At 46.5% G+C, this 21,444-nt stretch overlaps 1 protein-coding gene across 4 annotated transcripts in view; it reads right to left on the minus strand.

Moving 5' to 3' along the window:
- Positions 1-20,177, minus strand: part of sptbn2 (spectrin, beta, non-erythrocytic 2) — a 42,641-nt gene extending 22,464 nt beyond the window's left edge. For 2 of the 4 annotated variants that reach the window (XM_086177411.1, XM_086177408.1), the window contains exons 1-2: positions 19,843-20,177; positions 7,888-8,075 (exon numbers count right to left, since the gene is read on the minus strand). In XM_086177411.1, coding sequence (XP_086033537.1) covers positions 7,888-8,044 — 157 coding nt within the window. In that variant the 5' untranslated portion in view covers positions 8,045-8,075; positions 19,843-20,177. Of the gene's footprint in view, positions 1-4,353; positions 4,785-7,887; positions 8,076-19,842 lie in introns of those variants that run through there. The other 2 variants (XM_086177412.1, XM_086177410.1) reach the window with 2 other exon arrangements.
- Between the last annotated feature and the right edge of the window lie 1,267 nt (positions 20,178-21,444).

The raw sequence follows: 21,444 nt of genomic DNA on the forward strand, positions 1-21,444 counted from the left end.
CGTGCGTAAAATTTGTCAGACTAATGAAAACCCCATCACAGCAGAATATTACAGCAATTCCATTACCTGCTACTGTGAGGAGTGATAACATTAAAAAAATGAGAAGGTATTTGCACAACGCGCACACACACACTCATCTGTTTGGCTACCTATGGATGAATGTGAGGAAGGACTTAAGGCTCCTGCATCATCAAGAAGCAATGCAAAGAAATAAGTGCATAAAACAATGGCAGCAAAACGATACACGCAGATGCATCTGCCATGACACTGCACTCCCATAAAAGCGGAAATGCCCTTCCTCTTCTTATGACTTTGAAAGCGGCGTTGTGGTGAAACTGCCGTTTTGCAACATCTGGCACGAGTTATACTAACACTGTTAACCGTTTGAGGTCGCGAGTACAAATAGCCCACGTGTTTCTACCAAAGCTAACAAGCAAAGAAAAAGACCTTTTACACGGCGCTTTCGCAGCGGGAGGCTTGTGCCGTTATCCCAGTTTCTTATTCGGTATAATCGCCACAAATAAAATGGGTAACGGCTGGATAGTCACGGGCCTCCGTCACGCAATAAAAAGTGAGCGCAGTCACGGTGGGAACTCTCACACTAGATACTGTTACGACAAACATCACACCCCCGCGCACGGAGTGGCGGCACGCTATCTCGATTTCACCCCGGGCGCTTGAGCGAGGTTCAATCAAAGTATACGGCGCTAACGTAACGCGGGCTCATCTCGAAGGAAATATGGGAGGACGGCTGTAAAAAAAAAAAAAAGGAGGCCGCGGATGAAGGCGCTGCCCTTCGGGTCATGCTCCGCTGTGCATTCTGCAGCTGCACCTGATAATGGGGGAAGTTAGAGGAGGGGTAGCCGGCCAAGGGCGATCCCATGGGAGCCGAGACAGAAACAGGCACCTCTCAGCCATAACATCTGGATGCAAAAGGGTGTGAAATGTCAACATGGCAGTAATTGTCCAATAGCCTCCAAAACAACACTGTCCTGTTATAATTCCAGGTAGGAATGTGTCAATATTAGAAAAAGTGAACAAACAATGGGTGCGTGTGTGTGTGTGTGTGTGTGTGTCTGCCAATAAAGGAAATGTGACTCTGAGTTACAGCTGGGGGCCACTTGAATAAGAGCTTTCAATTAAGAGTTTTAGAACGATTAAGTTACGACGCTCAATGCATCGCGCGCTGCCAGGTCGAAACGTGACCCAAAAAGTGACATGGACGTTTTCCAGGCGTCACATGATGCCGATAACCGGGGCAGATGAGCGCACACGCCACCTGTAACACCGCGGCTGTAAAATGGGCTTCATGTCCCCACAGCCTGGGCTGTTTGCACGGCTGTGTTAATAAACCGTAAGATTGTCGATAGCTGAAAGCGTAGCGCGGCGTCGACCGAGACACTTCCAATCTCTTCAGCCTGGCATCCTCGACTGGAGGTGAAGGGCAACGACATTGCACACGGTATCGCTAATATTGAGTTGTATTTCAAAAGGATGCAAAGAAAACTCTACAACTCTTTTAGCAAAATGCTATTTTTCATCCCACTTCGACCGTGCGTTTGTCTGTGAGGGTTTAAGTCGGCTCTGCTAGATAAACATGACCTGTGCCTGAGAAAACTCAAGCAGGATCTTCTGACGCGTGGTGCGTGGAGGTGAGTGGAATGGCTCCCGGGCAGAAACGTAATATCATAGCAGCGCTGTTGAGATATCTAGAATGAGCCGTTTCTGAAGCGCGTTTTTGCGGTGAATGCGTTAGTCCGCATTCCATTGAAGACACCATACATTTTTAACACATTTTAAACATAGTCTAATGATTACAAAGCCTGTTTACCAGGCTTACACCCCCGGACTTTAGCACCAAACCAGGGGCCCCAAACCAGCCCCGGGGTTAACTAAAGTTTTTGAGACAGCCATCCTGGAGGATAATTACTTAAACTAGCAGACGTCAATATACCTTAAAGGTAGAATATTCAAGTGTTGTAATAAAATCTGCCTTGTCATGTTTTAAGACCTAAACCTGGCTCCATCCATCTCCACACCACTTCGCACCCTAAAAGTGAACTACAAGTCAAGAAGCGATTCCACGTCGCCGTCATAATGAAGAGGATCGCACCGAAGCAGGCGTGGCGCACGGCGTTAGAACGATAATAATTTATCCTTTATCAATCCCCGTGGGGGAATTCATTCTCTGCGATGAAGCCATGATGGCTGAACCATGAGCAGGAGGCTGCCGTCCGCCAGTTAGGGGTTCAGCGTCTTGCTCAACAACACTTGGACACACTGGGAGGAGCCGGGAATCAAACCGGATGTTGAGTTCCAAAGACGCTTGCTGTGCCTCCTGCACCTCGCCGCCCACGTTAGAACCGTCGTACTCGGTACCGAACCTTCCCGGTTCCTCCGAGCCTGACGAGGTGTTGTTGGGCAACTCCTTAGCTGCCTTCTGCTCGCGGTGCATTCATGATGGGTTCAATGCAGTGGTCAGATATTGCTGGTGGTTTGCTCTTTGTATAAATGTATATGACAATAAAGGCATTTCTTCATCTTCTTTCTTCCTCTAACCACTGGTCTCAGACCGAAGCACCCCCGACGGGGCAGTGATGAGTTCATTCCCCAAATAGGCAGACTGTTCCGTCATCTGGAACGGGTTAGGTTTTAGACACCGCCGTGATAAGCAGGTCACAGTCCACCGTGAAGTTTGTCTAAAGTGTACGGCGGCCGAATGCCACGGCACAGCCAATTCATCCCAGCATCTCACGCAGAGACTCGCCGGGCGACAAAATGGAAAGACTAGTCGCGCCGCAGGTGAGTCGGCGGCATGAAATGGGCTTACGTACAGTTGTGTGGTCAGACGGTCCAAATGATTTCCCCGACGTCGAGAAGTTTAATAATGCGCGACCGTGAGCCGCCTGTGAACGCGGAGCGGCTCGGCCGGTGCTTCTAGCTTGGAAAGTTTTGAGACGGTGATCCGAAACTATGCATGCGCACATCTCCATCCACCCACAAGCTATTTAATACAAGGAGGTGGGAGTGACCCAAAGAATGAGCCTGGAGGGAGGACAAACCTGAAATACAAGTGGGAGCTACCAATGTGTTTATACATCAGAGTATGCGTGCATGTGTGTGTATTTACAGTTCGACCTAGAACACATGCATGCACGGAGAAGACTTACAAAGAAAACAAAGAGCGAGTATATCCCACATCTGTAGCCTATCCCATTTCATCTGTCCATATGATCAGAACCAGAGCTCCGGTCTAAATCAGCCTCATTGTACGATATTGTTGTTTCATAGGCGGGCGCAAATCCCTTCAGTGCAAATCTGGTAACTGATCTCAGACGTCTTAATTACAGAAAGAGCCAAAGTTTTTTTTGTGCCCGACAAGGACAACAATGTCACTCTTGTGTTAAATTTCACTGCGGATCAATCTCTCCCTCGGCCGTGACGGGGACGTTGCCTCATACGGGACCTCGAATCATTTTGGATCGCGAGAAGAATGTCAAACTTGCAGGTACAATGGAGGACAACGCTCCTTTTCAGAGAGCGGCAGGGGAGGGGCCGGAAGCTAGCGAACACTGCGATCTTCATGTTCACCACTGACTATCGTGCCGGTTGCGTGCGATCTCGCACCTTCGCCCACAGAGCTACCGTGAGAACTTTGTCCCCTTCACTGAGGTGTCTAAAACTCAAGGAACTGGTTAGATGGCAAGAAAGGTCCCGCTGTCACAACGGACTCTGAGAACTAAAGCGTGCAACGCAGATATTTAACCCGAGTATTTGCTGCTATTAATAAAGTTAATATATAACCACAGGATTGGGGATCTACGGAGCGGGAGGTTTGTGTTTGGAGTGCTCTCGGGGCTTCGGCAGGAGACAGAGCTGCATTGTAATAAGATAAAAAAAAAGGACAGGTGGCCTCCTGATCAGGTGCCAGACTGCCGGCCTGCTTTAGCACTGAGCTCAAGGCTCACGTACGTCTCTGATAGCTCTCCTCTCCTGACCGGAGTCAGGGAGGATTCCCTCCAACAACTCAAAGACAGTAGACCCGGCACTGTTTTAGATGTAAATGCAGCCCCTGCGGGAGTACCTCCGAGCAAAGCCAAACCACGAAGGATCGATCGATATTGCCGATTTGAATAAACAAGGCGCGCATTGAGGGCTAAGACTTCTTCTTGTCAATTAGGCCTCACGATAACAATTGTCTTCAGCGTCACACCGGATATCTCCACTAAGTCCAACTGGTCAATCTAAAGTATTAAAAGGCACCGCGAGGGAGAACCAAAACGAACACTAGCTTAGCATGTATGACAGGATACCAAGGAGGAGGACAAATAAACAGGGACTCATAAGACTCACCTTGGAGCTGTTTAAAGCGTCCCTCCAGAATGTTGGAGTATTGGACCTGATTAACGAATGCTGCTGGGGACAAGCAGGGCTCCCGGTCCCTGTGATCCACCTCCATGGCCGCTTCTCTTGAATGCTCTCCTGGACGTTTCCCTCAGACACAGAGTGGCTGGGGCTTCTCCACCATATCACAGAAGAAGCCACTCTTTTCCTCCACCAACGTATTAAATCCCTTTCAGGAATATTCTATGACACTTTTATTTCCCCCAAAGGAAACGCACGAGGTTGGGGGAAAAAAAAAAAAAAAAAAAAAAAGCCGCCTATTCTTTCCTTCGACTACTGTAGTTGCCACCTTGTCCCGCTGATTCCGAAAAAAAAAAAAAAAATGAAAAGAGATGTCCTTTTCCCTCACTCTCCTCTGCGAAGACTTTCACACTTCAATGCTGTAAAAAAAAAAAAAAAAAATCAAAAATAGCTGCAATTCCATGTGTCTCAAGCCAACAGGATATTCCTTCCCTCCAAACTCTGCACACCCCTTCGCCGGAGCAGAGCAGCGGAGCAGGCTAACTGGCTGCGGTCAGATAGCTGTGTAAACAAAGCCTGCTGTGCTTTCTGAAATGTGCGTCATTTGCATAAGGTGTGTGAGGGAGGAGCACAGAGAGAGAGAGAACATGGTGGAAGGATGAGGGGAGGGAGTACGTGTAGAGGTGGACTAAACCATCGGAGCTCTTTCCGCCATGTAACTCAAGGCAGATTACTCAAGGCCACCTTAATTCCAGTTAACACCGGGGTGTGGCTTGCCAGGAACGTGCAACCATGAAAGTCACCGTCTCATTTCATCTTCCGACACCGTGTCGCACTAGAAGTGTCCTTCTGACACTCGGGTTGAAAAATAAGCTTGTTTTCTATTTTTCCGCCGCCGGGGTCTACAATGTGATAAGGAATTGAAACAAGGAGGAAGTTGTAGAGCGAGGCAGATAACGACCTCTTTCCTGTTTCAACAAGATTTGATATTTTGAAGCACTGTGTCTTGTCAGGCAAATGGGTGGAAGTGAGGTATCGCGTCTGTAAAACAATTACGGACGTTAACCGTATTGTTGCACTAGATTACGGACAATTGCAGAAGTGCTGCTCTTTAGGAAACCGTGTCTCTCGTCGGCTCATTCCTTGGAGAACAAACAATAAATATAATCCGGTGATAAAGTGTTACTATTATCGTTTATCCAGTCTGTTTTCTCAGGAAGCAGACATTCATCAAAAATGTTTAACCTGGAAGGTCGTCTCTAACCCAGATGAAACGGTGAGGCTCGGCTCACCTTCTGAGGGTTCTCCATGCACCAAATCAACACAACACCATAAAAAGAGTCGGGGCCGAGGTCGTGGCCCCTCTTGCTAGTGAACGGCCTTCGGTCGGACGAGTGCGGCGGTAAAACAGCCCGGGCTTTTTTTGATCTGCCCATATCCTGATTAGCAGGGAGCTTCTGAATGGGTCTCGTTAGGAAACCAACTGCCGGGGGCCTTCTCTGCCTGGGTGTTGAAGGGGAGGCGGGGGCTAATGAGATCCAAAGAGACCACGCTTCCTTCAGAAGGAACAGGGGCAACGCTACGTGCACATGCAGAGAGAAACTGGAAGCAGACAACTGATAAACCGCAGTCATGGCCTTTTAAAACCCCACCGAGGATATATCAAACATCGCAATCCCAATTAGCAAATAGCGGCAGCCGTGGAGGAAGGGCTGCGTGTTGCTTTTGACAAATTTAGGCTGTTAAATCCTTGTACGGAAGTTTCAAAATCTTGTAACATATGAACATAGAGCGAGGGTCAGCCAAGGGAGAAGTGGGAGAAACTCCTGCAGGAGGAAAACTGACCTAACCATAATTAATGAAGATCCGGTTCGGTTAATGGACACTGACAAGAAACAGGAAGAGATAGGACCGCGGGAGGAGCGAGCGCTATCAGCAGGGGAAGGAAGCAATCTGTTGTCAATTGTGTCAATTCCTCTGGGATATTCCCTTATGGATCCCGGTGAGGGTGGACAGCTGGAACACACACGCCAAGCACAGCGGAGGTAACTGAATGAATCAAGGGGGAACCCCCAGAAGGACTAACGCAACGAGACTCCGGGCGGCAGCTGGACGATTATTACAATTTCCCGCTGACCTTTTTCAGAAGTGATTGAATACTGCAAGCAAAAGGTAGCTGCAAGCTGTCGCAGCCGGAGCGAAGCACTGCAACGGACTGGAGCGGTGAGAAGATGTGAACGTCCGGATGGGTAGTCTGGGTACGGTGTGGTACAGGAGCACAAAGCTAGCAGAATCCAGGTCCTGACATTCGGGCCTTGTTAAGGTGTAACGGTGGGCAGGAGCTTGGCCTTGGGGGAAAATAGCTGCTCAAGCATGTCAAAGAATGTGGTCATCAAGCCCATGCTTGTCAAATGGAGACGCTAGCGCTAGTATTCACACACACACACACACACACATTCTACTCTGATCACACTTGAGCTTTCTTTAGTTGACAGCGAGAGCTGCTGTTATTCTAGTCACCTGTGTTTTTAGAAAAATAAATAAATACATGAAAAATGTTTATACAGCTGTAGGATTTCAACATCCAGACAGCCAGAATACACAAAGTTTGTTTCCTGATAGACGCAGGAGACAATCCGGCTGAATTTGTGAGAGTGAAACAGCGCTGGTCTTTCAGAAACGCCTTGACTGCAGCGGCGGCGGCGGCGGCGCTATGATCATCAGAACATCCTGCGTTTCCTGCTTGCTTGTTTGTGACGCGCAGCTCGTCTCAGCTCTGCCCTGCCTGGTGCTTCCCCCTGCTGGGTTCTCCCTGCTACTGCAAGATGGCTCACCTTTCATTGGGGGATGATTGTGACACCAGGTAGTTAGAGGCAAAATCAAATGAACAAGAAAAAGACCAGGAAGTTGCTTTTTCAGATGAGGGTTCGAGCAGCCTCGGCCTGCAGAGTGAAATCTCCTGGTGTCACAGATTGCGGGACAGAAGATGTGAAAAATACTGGCTTTTTAACTGCGAATTCCTCCAAACACGGAGTGCAGCTCAACACGCTACAATTACAGGAGGTGTCAGAGCGAAGGCTAACATTTTGGTTGAGCATCATTAAAATGTTCACCACACCAACCCTGGTCTTTTCTCACCGCCTCATTCCATCACACCTAATCACTCTTCGCAGAACCGCCGTTGCACTCGGCTGGTTTTGTCCTCCTTTTGTGAGTATTTCTGTCCTATCCTATAAAGGAACGCGCCTTTTGGGACAGAAGGAGCTAATTCTGCACTTCAGACTATAGAGCCTCATCCGACCCATGCAGATTATGGGTTGTATTTTTTTTCGTATTCTAAATGTCATGCCGTGACGGCGAATGTTACTTCTGGAATATTTATACACATTAGCACACATTAGACAGTTAAAGGTGTTGTAATTTTAATATGGCGTCTCATTTGAATTGGCACGTAGACAGCAGAGCGCTGCACGCTCAGACAATGTCATTATATACCTTGGACGGATCTCAAGTGTAGCGTACCTGCAAGAGCCTTGATGCGCGAGCGCTCAAAGAGGCGCGCTGAACTGTTTTCATTATCCCAGTCGGTTTCTGCGGCCAGGTCCCAGCGGTTGTTGATGTCGTTGTACTGCTGCTGGATCTCCAGGCTGTCAAAGTCTGTCGGCGAGATGGTGCTCATGGTGTCCCGGCAAGAGGAAAACACATCCAACCTAAAATCCACAAAAAAGGCGTCAGTCACTGCAAGGAGGTGCTGAGGCATCGGGAAAGTCACTCTGGAAATGTTTGTATTGGCTGCATATCACACACACACTGTCGTGTCCAGCTCACTAATGCACAGCTACTCAAGTCAGGCATGAACGTCGGGCGGAACACTCCTGTGGGTCAGGCAAGGTCCGATGATCTAAATGTATCCGGACTTTTGATGGAGAAATCGCGGCGGTTGGTGTTGTACAACGTGAAATAAGACTCTTTCCAAACACGGCAAACTTGGGAGAGCCGCTCTATTTTCAGTGGCGTCACCCGTGAAAATGTGAGTCCATCAACCGGAAATGAGTCTTGAACACCGAGAAGAAAACCAAGGCTGTTTTTCCCGTTTCAAAATAAGCACAATACCCAGACAATAGAGAGCCTCTGCAACAACATGTCATTCAGCGGTGCACCGCCGGCCTTTCCCAGCTTTCAGTTCACATGACATCCTTTAAGAGTCCACCGCAACTTCTATTGTCTTTTCGAAACAGCCGCATGATACATCGTGACGGGAACTCGCATCCATCTATTTTGATATCAGCACATACTCAACATCCAGTTGATAAAAAAGCATAGTCACTGTTCCTGACATAGTAGGAGAGAAATGATATATTTCAACATTAGTATGATTGAGTGACTGTCCATCCTTTCAAATTAACGTGCGGCACGAACGTCACAAATCCAGACGGATCCTGCGCTTAAAACAACACGCTGACACCCAATAGAGGGATGAACATCAAGATTAAACCCCCACTAACAATTTCTTTAAGAGCATTGACCAGATTAATAGCCCCAGTTGAGTCGTCAGTTTGTTAATACCTTTAATGTGTCTTCGGTTGTGTCTGGTTAGCTTTGCTTTTGGGGGGGGGAGGCTTTCCATCATTTTGGTCACACACACACACACACACACACACACACACACCGCCGAGGGGATCGAATGGAGGAAACATCACGGGCGTGATGAAGAACACCGATCACCTGCTCCGATCTGGCGCTGCGGTCCATCTGTGGACCTGTCAGGGAACCTGTCTAACCCATAATGAGGAAGATGTCCGCGGTGGCCGGTTGCTGGGCCGGCCCGAGAGGACAGTTGGGTTGATCTTAATGTGGGAGGATGACAGAGAGCGGATAATACAGGTGTGCTGTCCTTTTTCATATCTGCTTGTCCCCGACTGGCCGTTATCTTTCATTTGCCTGAATATTTCTTCAAGATAACCTTGCTTTCTGATGTTTTCCAATGACTCTCTTGTATCTGTTATGTTCTCCTCAGCTCAGGCAGCAGTTTAAATAATAAGGCACCGCCAGACCGCTTTTGAATAAAACAGCGCAGGAGGCGTTTTATGCCCTGGCAATCCTGATAAGTCGTGACCTTTCCATTCGAAGCGTGCCTTGCCGCTGCTTCTGGTCCAAAACTCTTTCCGGATAAAATGATGAAAAGCTGCTATGCAGACTGCTTCAACATAAACATGTATTTACTACATTGACATTTACGTTGCATCACTGCTAAATTTCCACCAGCAGCTGAGGACATTGGTAATTATGTCACCATCCCAACGTATTCACATTCCGAAAAGAAAAATAAAATAAAACCTCTGTAAATCTTATTAGCAGGAGATTAAGAGTGACTGGGAATAGAAACTAAATGCAGGGATTAGAGAAGTCACAAAAACGTCGACACACTGCTCCCCCCCCCACCTGACACCTCCATTGTCACGGCCAAAGAATTACTGAGTCTGTCAATAGATAGCTTCTAGCCCTTTTCATTTTCAAATAAAATCCCAAGACAGACACCATCGCGACATTTACATGAACATCAGCGCTGTCAGGCAAATGGTGGAAGTACTTTTACCCTGAGCAATAAGAGTTTGAAAAAGTCCAGCGGCAACGGATGTAGCTGCCTGAGGCGGTGGACTTTCAGCGCGGCAAAGAAGAAAAGCACATAAACAACTACTTTTAATGACATAGACCTGAGAAGATGACCAAAGCGGTAGGCCTGGGCAGCGGGGAGATATTTTGAGCTTTAATAAATGTGCCGCGCACCACGTGGCTCTCACGGTTCGCTGTTAGCAGAGTTCCTCTGGTGCGACATGATGTTCCATGTCGACACCAGTCTCTCTTGATATGCTCCGTTTTATTGACCGATTGACCGACAACTGCAGCGGAACAGATGCTTACAATCGTAGGGCTGTCTCCACTCATATCCTTTCCATGCTTCTAAGTCAACTTTCTATATCTGGAGCAGGTTGAGGAGACCAATTAATTAACGAAGCTGCAGTGGAATTAGGACTGAATCGCTTGTAAAATATTAGTCTGGTGTCGGTAAATGGAATATATCAAGAGGCACAAAAAGGCATCTCATCACCACCTTCTGGATGGAGTGCTGCGTTGCTACCACATTGCTGGGACGATCCTGTTACATGCAGTGTTAAAAGCACTCAACTGCATTTAAATTCTATCTGTTTGATAAGTGGAATGTTGATTTCAGCCAAACCAATCATGATGATGACATTTGTCCCCCGGCAGCCTGAACGAGCAAACAAAGGTTCCCCTGTTGCCTCATTCAGCCATTCCCAGTCTGATTGTGGAAGCTGGTCATGCAAGGTGCCAGCCTGCTAGACAGCCTGAATTTAGCCTTCAGCTTCTGGCCCTGGGGGGGATCGAACCATGCAGATGCCACCACAGCAAATCAAACAAAGCCACATCATACCAGGAATACAGCACAGTCAGCCTTCACGGGATTCCAGTTTCCTCTGGAACAAGATAGCCCACCTCCGAACACAGCTGTGGCACATCAAGGTGATGAAAACCATGACCTCTAAACGGTGTGAGGAGGAGGACTTCAAATGGAAACAGGTCAATTTCAACAGTTGTACTAATAATTATCAGTACTCGATCCCCTCATACCTTTAGAAAAATCTGCCTGAATTAAGTGGGGACACTAGAAAAAAAAGAAAACAGGCAAGCATATAATGAGACCAACTGGAGTTTGCTGCGAAAGTGCCAGTAATGGTTCTAAGTTAATTTAGGCCAAATAATCAAAATACAAGAGTGAGAAACCCAGCACCGGGACACATATACTACCCCGGACACAACAAGCAGCGATGAAGTCCATGACAATGTGTGTGTCAGAGCAGACCGGGGAGTCTGGCTGCAGCAAATGCAGGGCAATCCTCTTCTTGATGCAAATATGAAGAGGCTCAGCTCAGTGTCTGTGTTAATCGCTCCTGAATGGATCAGACACAAAAAAAAAAAAATCCCCTGGCCTACTATGATACATCCTACTGTACTCATTCTTAGATGCACACACACACACACACACGAGCTGTGTTGACCTACTACACCCACCGCCAGCAGCAATAACCCCCACACAGAGCCGCTAAAACGCACATACCAATTCATTCACTTTGCATGCAACCTGATAACATGTATCAGTCATCGAAATGTCAGACAGAGAATGTCTCAGGACATCTGATAGTTGTACAATCGCCTCCATCTAGGCCAGTGCTTCATATCAAGTAGCCGCGAACCGCTGCATCAAATTCTGATGAAAAATGTTCTTACCTAGGTAGCCATCTATCTTTGGACTAATATTGCAGCGCTGCCACTGCAGGTCTGGTGAGACACCCAGAGACACGAAGAAGAATAAACCACCACCAGATCATGGCTTGGTGAGGTCTGAAGCGACCTTGAGGCCAATGCTTTCCACACAAAGACCTGCTGGACCTCAGACGTTAGCCTTAAAGCCCCTCCCAGAAGGGCAACCCATATCATAAAAAAGTAAGGCAGACAAGCAGATGTGGGAAAAAAAAAAGTGGGGGCGGGAGGTTATGTGATAGAAATCCCCAAGAGACCTAATCCGAAAAAGTATTGCATTTTTTTTCCCCTATGAAAGCTACCAGAGCATTATAGACACACACACACACACACACACACATATATATATATAGATAGATAGATGCACACAGAACGCTGCAGCTACAGCACAATGTCTGCTAGGCACGTTTGGTGACACGATGTCCCCAAACGTGTCAAAGATACGGTGGAAAGAAAAATCATCCTTTTCAAAACCACTATCCTTTCTCTGCGCTCTAAATAGAAAGGGTCTTTTACAGTGAGAGTGAGTGTTAATAGTGATAGTGCTTGTGAAAATAAAGGGAGAGTGAAAGTGGAGCATCGTACAATGCCTCGGGGCCAAAGCCCAGTACCTGACCTAGCAGACATTCATGGTTCAGAGCAGCCTCTGTCATCCCTCCTCCCCTCTGAGTGCTGCTTCTCTTCACCCAGCTGGTCTGTTTGTCACTGCACCCGTTAATCAGGGGCAGAGAGAGATAGAGCCCTCAATCAGCCGCCCGGAGGGAATTAGGACTGTGCACAATAGCCGGCCACGTGGCCGCCGCGCACCGGGGGGAATACAGTGGCCCGGACGCACGCACGCGTACATACCGCTGCCTCCGGAACAAAAGAAATATAAGCTTTCGCATTCAACTCCCGACAAACGCCATCGAGATTTACCGTGAAATGATTGCAAAGTTAAACAAGCAAGCGGAATGCAGTTGAACGAAAAAAAAAGAAAAAGACAGGATTCTAATTCTGTTATGGCTACCCTGCTGTTCTGGCCCTCTAAGTGGAAAACTCGGAATTACACACTAATCACATTTGCTCTAGTGCGGCATTCTACGCAAAGTTAGACAAAGTTACTGCGCGTCACATTTGCCATGAGGCCGTTCACTTCATGAACACCGATTCCGATGAATCCAAGCTGAGACGACGCCTCGGATATACCTCAAATCATCCCGCCTACGGAGGAGCGCCAAGGGTGGGGACCGAGGAGGCGCATCCTCAAATGCGGCGCACAATGGCCGGTGCCGCCAAACCGCCCCCGTACAATAGAATAGTCAGCAGAGAGTCGGAGACAGCCGTTCAAGCCTTTCCTGTTTGCAGAGATGAAGCAGCCAGAGGCAACTATGCATCAGAGGCCCCTCCACAGGCTGCTGATCCTGGCCTGAATGCCCCTGCTGAATAGGACAGCAGAGGTCCATTGTTGACCTGTAGCATCACATTCATCATACACTTAAGCGGCCAGAGTGGCCTCCACACGCACGCATGGACCTTACTTTAAATCGGGGTGGGCAGTGACAGAAATAAAAACGAGGTTTGTTTTTTTCCTTACGCTGCAAAGAACTCGTCGTCCCTCAGAGGATCAGGTGATGCTTAAAAACGACCAACATTACGATACAGTAACGTTCACAAAACAATCCGTTCAAGAGGTTTAACGCGTATCTGTGAAAGATGTTCAAACGTCTCATTATGAGAGGAAGGTCTTCACCCGCTAGAGTTCAATGAAGAGACGGTTAGGAGTTTCATAACCCAGGCCTCCGATGGTCCGGTATGAAATTCATACGTTCCTTTCGCATATCTGGTTTGGTGCTGCTCTCACATCCGGTGCCCTTCCTGTCACAACCCTCGTTCCACCTCCAGGCTGTATTTGAACAAATACTTGCGGTTCATCTCATCTCATTTCTCGGAGATAATCTGTTTGTGATGTTCTCCGTAAGAGAACACTCACTCCATCCAGCGACTTCACAATCCATACGTTGAAGAAAAATGAAAGTATGGGCTGTAAACGCACTTGAGCGCGCCGAGGCGCCGAGATAATGTGCCGGACACATCCTGTATTTAGATGATAAATCAACCTTGGATTTGAAAGGGCGACCGCTCGGACAGGCCAAGGTAAAAGCTACAGTAGACGGAGCTCCTTCCCTGCTTCGGTTTATTCATGTTCCTGGCCTTGGCCTGTGCTTTAACGTAAAAGTGACGTTCTCCCGGTATTCAAATAGAAGATATCACTGCATATCTCATGGCTTTTTATGCAGAATAAAAGATCAGATTTCTGACTCCCGTCCGCCAAAGATGCTTGCTACTGAAAGATAACTGGCCTTCTACAAATCTTTACCCACAAAGCAATGCGTACGGCAGACTGTGCTGTGCAGCAGCTTCTGTTAGCCTGAAATAAGTTATGTTTTTAATGACTCGAATATTACAGCTACCTTACACTTGGACAGCTATGAGATGTTCAGTTGGTCTTATGCTCGGTGGTGCACCATGTGAATTTGCTATGCTGAAACACTAGGTTTTGGCAAGTTTAATCAATATATTGGTAAACCCCCATTGATCCCCTGCCAATGATTAGCTAGATGGGCAGTGGATTCTGGTGATGGAAAGGTAACAAATGGCTGGGACTTATCTTCGATGTGCCCTTAACCATATAGCAAAGGTGATGATGCATGGTGTTTCTGGACGCAAATAAAGGATAAATTCTTATTATTATTATTATTGTTGTTATTAAAAGGTCACCGCAAACATGTTTAATGACATTTCATTTCCTGGATTTGTTGGATCCAAACGGCCTGCTCCTACCCGGGCTGAATTTAAAACAGCACATGGTTGAAGAATTACAGTGAGGGGCATTGTGACAACAATGGAAATTAAATATAAATGTCTTCCTTTTGTTTTTGTTTCTTCCTCGAGGGAGAACACACAATAAATTACTATCTGAGCGGCAGCAGAAAAAATAACCAAGCCTTGTGGACTTTATAAGGAAACAAAATGAGCCGGCCACCTCATGACTCAGAATAAACAAAACTTGGCAAAAAGAACCGGTCCCAGACAAAAGTAAAGTGCAGTGAGAGATGAAGTGACGTCTGGACTGCAGAAGCAGTCAAAGATCATTAATACCGACACCTCTGAGCTCGCAGGTTATTTGAAGAGACACTTCATGAAATAAGCCCAAAAGCCAGTTCACGTCTTTCATTTTTTTTTGCAGATGTGTTTTGAAATGTACTTTGGAGTTACCATTCCGACTCCCATTCAGTTTATTTTTACCTGCCTTGATTATATATGGGTTTTCAGACGGATCAGTTTCAAGAGCACCGGGACGAAATGCGAGCAGGCGGGTCCGAAAAGATTGACCTCTGGAAGAACTGGGAGGTAACATTAGTCAATTTCACACATATCAGGAAACTTTGATTGATATTGAACAAATACTCCAATTTGCGACCGAACAAGCAGGACCCGGCAAAGACGTCCCTCAAGGATAACCTCCCCAACCCTCAACCGCATACGTACACGACTGTGACGTCGCTTTATGATTTTCGATTATTCATCCCAGACCCTTTATTTGGCTTAATATGGTGTCAAATAAAAGCACTTTTGGCACAACAGCTGTCAAATAACGTGGATTATTTGGATGTCCAACACACTCCTCGTCACTTCATTTTACAGTTGCTGCAATATTCATAATAATGACCTACTTTTTAACATTCTGATCATGAGCTGGTGTATTCAGGGGAATTTAAAGCTCATATTTATCTCCAGAGTGCCATCTTCTGAGAACTGTGAATCACCATCACTGTTATGACGACAAACCTATCAGAAGTGATGGAGTTCTCAAACGCCACAGGGTTTCCCGGGTTTTATTGTGCCCTCGAATATCTTCTTCTGAAGGAATATTAAATATATCTATCTTCCAAGGAGAAACGTCTCTTATGATCTGCAATCCGGTTTTTAAAAAGGCTGTTTGAACATTCTATCCAGCAGTTGTTGCTTCCACCCGGATTTCATCACATCACGTTCAGAAATATCACATGTTCAAAGTCCACTTCAGGACCTTTATCGGGCCATCACCAAAATGTGTTTTTTTTTTCCAGCTGATAAGATATCAAATGATTATATGTTACCGCCCCTGCAAAGCTCTGACACCAAAAATAAAAGGTCAATGTGAAGCTTCGAATCAGGAGGCATCAGTGGTTGGACAAGGCCTATGGGAGGGTACTAGTATGTTCACTGCTGGACAATGAGAGTGTGAACAGCAGGAAATGAAAAAAGCTTGTTCGGGAGGGATTTTGAGAATCAGCACTATGGGGGGCCCACATTCACAGTCCCATTCCTTTGTTGAATGCCGTTGGGGCTGGCCGTCCAGCCAACAGCCATTCCTCACCTATCTTTCATCACAAACCATTTGTTCAGCCATCAATAAGGCTTTGAAGGTGTTTAAACTGGTGTCCATGAACACAATAACTATGATAAGAGTGAACAATTATGTTTATTTTATTTGCTTGTCGTCTAAATCACACTTCCTTTGGCCAAAGAGTCACCGAAGCCACATCCCCTGCTAAAAAAAAATTGTGTTTTTTGTCAAAATCTAGACATTTTGAGGCCAAGTATTTGAAGTGAGTATAAACAAGCGAAGCCGCTGCTCTTTGCACGTAGAAACCTTGGCATTGCTAATCAGTTTTGTTAAACCTCCATCTGGTGGTCAGTCATACAATGTGACTGGTTACGAAACTAACCCAGCCATAACAGTTCGCAAAGTAGATCTGCCCCGCAATCCTAGAAGTCCATGTAAGTCCATCCACCGGTTGGGGTGCGGATGATCAGCACACCCCGAAACACCCAGGTGACCCCGGGAAGGGAGACACATCACCATCCATCCATTCTGCAGCAATTCCGCAACTGCTCATCTAATCAAGTGGGTGCAAGTCCTAAACCTTTGAAACACAAGAAATACCAGTTTTTTATGATATTTTGTCGGCTCCGTATTACTGTATGCTCTTACGTTACGATGAAAAGACCGCTCCGATGCTCAGCTCACAGACATTTTGCTTCGGTTGCGCTAGCCGCAGTTCTGGATACCATCTGGACCGGTCCGCCGTCTCCGACGTGAAAAAGAAAAAAAAGCGACCTTGAAGCTTTACCAAGATGTGGCAGCGGCGATGTCACCTTGCATCACGCTGCCTCTCGTGTGAAAGACAAACAGACTGTTCCCAGTGACGGCGGGACGATGTGTTGCACAGCCAGTGGGATCGGCTCATTAGCGAAGAGCTTCAACTGACAAACTGACACACTACTGGACACTTCTAGGAATTGAAGCTCAACAAAGTTCGGACTATTTTCACATGTCTGGATACGATGCAGAGGGTGCAGTTAATGTTATGCAGTTGTAGATAGTCCTGTTTCAAGTAACAGGCTTTACTCTAAATTCTAAGCGAGTGAAAATCACTTTTGAGACCATTAGGGAGGAGACACCGAATTACAAAATGCATGGAGCGTATATCTCCATCCTCATGAAGGCAGTTTCCATGAGGGGAAAATAATGAACCAATTAAAGCCAAAGACCAACATCACGGCGTGTTTCATGCTTCCATGTGAAGCTTCAAATCAGGAAGAATCAATAGTTGGACAGGCATAGGAGAGGATACTAGTATGAAACTAGAACTGGACAACGAGATTTCATAATACTTAGTAGTACTTAGTAGTACTATTTGCTCAATGGTAATCGTGTAGAGGAAGCCAATGTGAGAAAACACAAACTGCAAACCGGCCAGTTTTTATGCTACAGGTGGTTCAGTGGATTCCCGGATGTCAGATTTTAGCTACAGGTCCCATAATGGATACGGTTTGTTATTTAATGTTACGTAGGTAAGAAGCCCTACAGGCTCTCCTCTACTAGAAACCTTCAACATAGCAAAGTGTAGAAAGCGCCCTCTGTTGGAACTACTCGGACTCGGTGAGGGCCGAGCCTAATTTTAGTAGCTTAATGATGTTAAACTATCATTTATTTTAGAAGTTAAGCTGTTAGGATGCCAGTTAGTTTTACAGAGGTATACAGATATCTTTTTGTTTCCTTAACAAAGATTAAAAATGGAGTTTCACTCCAGGCCAAGCGCGCACCAAAGGACTTGGACATTGCCTGGGTTGCTTCTGTTATATATCCTAGTGGTTTGTCTTGCATCAGAGCTGCTATGTTCAAACTTGTCTGACTGTAAAACACAACCAATCAATATATGTCTAAATAGGACGGCCACGAGATGACAGGCATTATTTTAAAATGAGCCAGTGGATTTTTTATATCAATAATTAAAATACCGATACCAAAAATAAAAAAAAAAGAGGTATAAAATGGACTGTTTTATATCATAAAGTGTTACAGTCAACAGGCTGACATGGGACAGGGACCTAATCAACTAATTTACTATTTTGGTTGAATGCATGATTACACAGCATCCATTCAGGACATGAATTTGTTAATTAATCCTGAACTGTGTTCTTCCTAATATGAAGAGTCGAGTCTAATCATTGAGGTGGCGATAGAGTCAAACTTACGCTTGGGTTTAAACGACCTGATGCCGCAATCAAATGTAATGGAAGATGCTCCGTTTGTACGATCAGAACCAAACTTTATAGCTTTTATGTTTTTTTTACACTGATCATTTACAGATTACAGATATTGCCATTAATGGCACCCTCTACTGAGACGGCAACAGAAAACTATCAAAGGAAACGGTTTGTGGAGAATGGATAAGATAGAATTAGTGACCAAAAATGCATTTATAAGTAAGAAATGGTTGAAAGGTGGCCAGAGAACCGCGCGCCAACCAAAACCAAGTGCCAGAAGGTGATCCGAAGCCATGTCAGTCTGGTACCGATCATATCAACAGACTGGAAAGGACTTTTGAGACCAAAATGACGTTCTAAATGGAAAAGTTTGGCTGGTTAACATCGCCTTTAGTCTGCATTTCCAGACCCATCGTTTGCTTAGACAGTTTACGTAAAGCAGATAGATGCCACTGTCAAACATGGGTGCTTTTCACACATGCATGTTTGTCAACAACGCTCCATCCCTCGTCCTTTGGAGGATTTCTGCCCGTAATTTACGCGGGTAATCCATATTAATAATGATGATGCGTGACCTTTATCTGTTTGTGTAACCCCACATAACCAGGCGGGCCCTCCCGCCGTGTAATGTCATTCTACAGTTTGGCCATAAAGTATTCTCATTATTACGCTTCACCGTTTTTTTCAGTTGATTAAAACAATACAATACCTCAGCATCAATAACAACTAACTCTTTCTGTGTAAAGTGGACGAACTGCGCAGGACAGACATGACAAAAGACTCACAGGAGATTTAAATTACAAATGTTAATTCCATTGTCCTGCATGACTGTTTATTTCTCCAGACCTCCAAACGAGGGTTTCTCAGCTCATAATCGTGCATAACGTTTTTTTTTTGTCTTGCTTTTTTTTTTTTTTTTTGCAAGATGGGACGCTTTACAGGTACAAATTTATAGTTTCAAAATAATAAAATATTGCGCTTTTAAACCAACAAGCCTCTGTGCAGAACCTGGTACCCGAAGCCCCGCTTCAGGCCGGGCACGCAGCATCAATCTCAGCCCCGTCACTAAAAACAACAGCCGTGCAAAGGGGATGGGAGATAATGAATAAATTAGATAATTCGTAATAATAACACATAAAATAAACCTTCAGCCCGTTGAAAACCGAGGAGAAATAAGCGAAACGCCAGCAGGGGAATGCGGGCTCCGCGGGCAGATGGAAATGTGGCTGCGTTTGACATGGACTCAAACAAAGGCAGACGGACACCGAGGGATGGGTTCCCCCCCGCCGGAGCTTCCCTCACACACTGCGGATTCACTCCCCACACACACACTCGCACCCTCACACGGCGGTCACAACAAAACAAATTCTTTTTAGTCTCTTTTCGGAGAGTTTTCTCCCCAAAAATGACCTCCCTTCTCCCCCCCCCCGCCGCTGTTGACTCGGGAAGCTAATAGCCGTGTCAAGCTAACACCAGTCACCTGAACGTCTCCCGTCTCTCATTAGCTTCCCGGCGAGTGAAGCCCGATGGAGGGAAAATAAAGAAAATACCGCTTACCTCTTATTTTGTCTTCTTTAAAAAAAAGGCTGTGTGTTTAACGCGTCACTACGATGGATAATTCACCCAGACATGGGGGAAAAATCCGCCCCCACCACCACCAGCACCACCCGGTAACGGACACACCGGTTAGCTAATTCTACTTCTAACGGTCGGAGCTCCCAGGTGACGCCGGCGACGTTTTCCCGTTAAATCCGCATCCTCGGGAAAAAAAAAGCCTCTTTTCCCCTCCGCGATGAACCAAAAAAAAAACAAGGTTTTATTTTTTTCTCTCTCTCTCTCTAACCACGCCGCAAATCTTTAAAAAAAAAAAAAAAAAAAAAAAAAAATGGTCCGCCTATGGGGGTGGATGGAGGTGGAGGGGGGAGGGGGTAAGCGACGAGAGGAGCCCGCTTTTCGGCAGGTATGAGGCGGATATCCGCAGCAGCAGCAGCCCCTCCTTCCCTCCACCGCCTCCGTGGACGAGCATCCGAGAAAAAAACCTCCCGTTCACCAGGGAGAAGAAAGAAGAAGTGGACGTGGTGCTGGTAGTTTGTGGGTGTGTGTGTGTGTGTGTGTGTGGGTGGGTGGGTGGTTGCCGACCCCCTTTGCGGTCACATGGACGGTGCACACACACACACACACACACACTGACACACACAAACACACAGATGCTCTGCAGCTGTGCATGTATGGTGCTGTCCCTGGTACTAAAACACTGTGCGTTTTTTTCCATATCACCCCCTTTTTGTTTGCATTTTTGTTTTTTAATTCATGCGCCCTTCTTACTGTGCGTGGATGCTGGCGTTAATCTGGGCCTCCAACAAGCAGAGCATCTGTAACTCACACCGGCCCCCGGTCTCCGTTGGACAGCGGCCCGTTTTCAGCAGCTCTCCGGCAGCAGCCTATTTAAAGATACCGCCCGCCCACACACACATGTGCGAAAGCATACAAGGAGCTTTTTGTGGGGAAAGATGCCCACGCTTCTTCTCCCCCATGGAGAATTCCAGGGGATGGGAAGATGCAAATGTTTAAGCGTCAGCCTCCCGTGACCGTGGGAGAGTGCGGTGGCACCCGAAGAACCGTGAGCGTAAGAGAAAAGAGGGCCTGCGTGGAAGGAAAACAATCTGGAAGCTGCAAGTGAGGAGGAAGAGGAGAATCAGAAGATCTCACATCGAGACGCCGGGCGCAGGATGAATACCGAAAACCTCGGGGAGGCTGAGATGTTGGAGATACAACAAACAAGCGGAAATTTCAGCTGCACTTAATATTTCCCGCTCTGCAGCAAAGGGTAGAGTTTAATCATCTGCAACTTCCAGCTGTGTCCATCTTCACTTCCATGGCTTAAGTATCAGTTTAACATCGAAGAAAGATGCAAATGTGACATTGAGTCCGGCTGGAAGGGAAGGGAGGATGAGTTTGGGCAACACAAAATCCACCACAGAAACGACATCTGCTGGACCATTATTCCCTGTAAACCCACCATACCCGCTGTTTTCCCCGTACCTGCCGGGTACAGAGCCGCAGATTTCTCCCGAACATCCATTCTCCACGCCTGTGAATCAATCAACGTGAAGCAAGTCCGAATATCCCTCGCCTTACAGGGTCAAATCTGACATACGG

Source organism: Fistularia commersonii, chromosome 29 (assembly GCF_037954325.1).
Source record: "Fistularia commersonii isolate RoL2024-O1a breed Wild chromosome 29, RoL_Fcom_v1.0, whole genome shotgun sequence".
Lineage (NCBI taxonomy): Eukaryota > Metazoa > Chordata > Actinopteri > Syngnathiformes > Fistulariidae > Fistularia > Fistularia commersonii.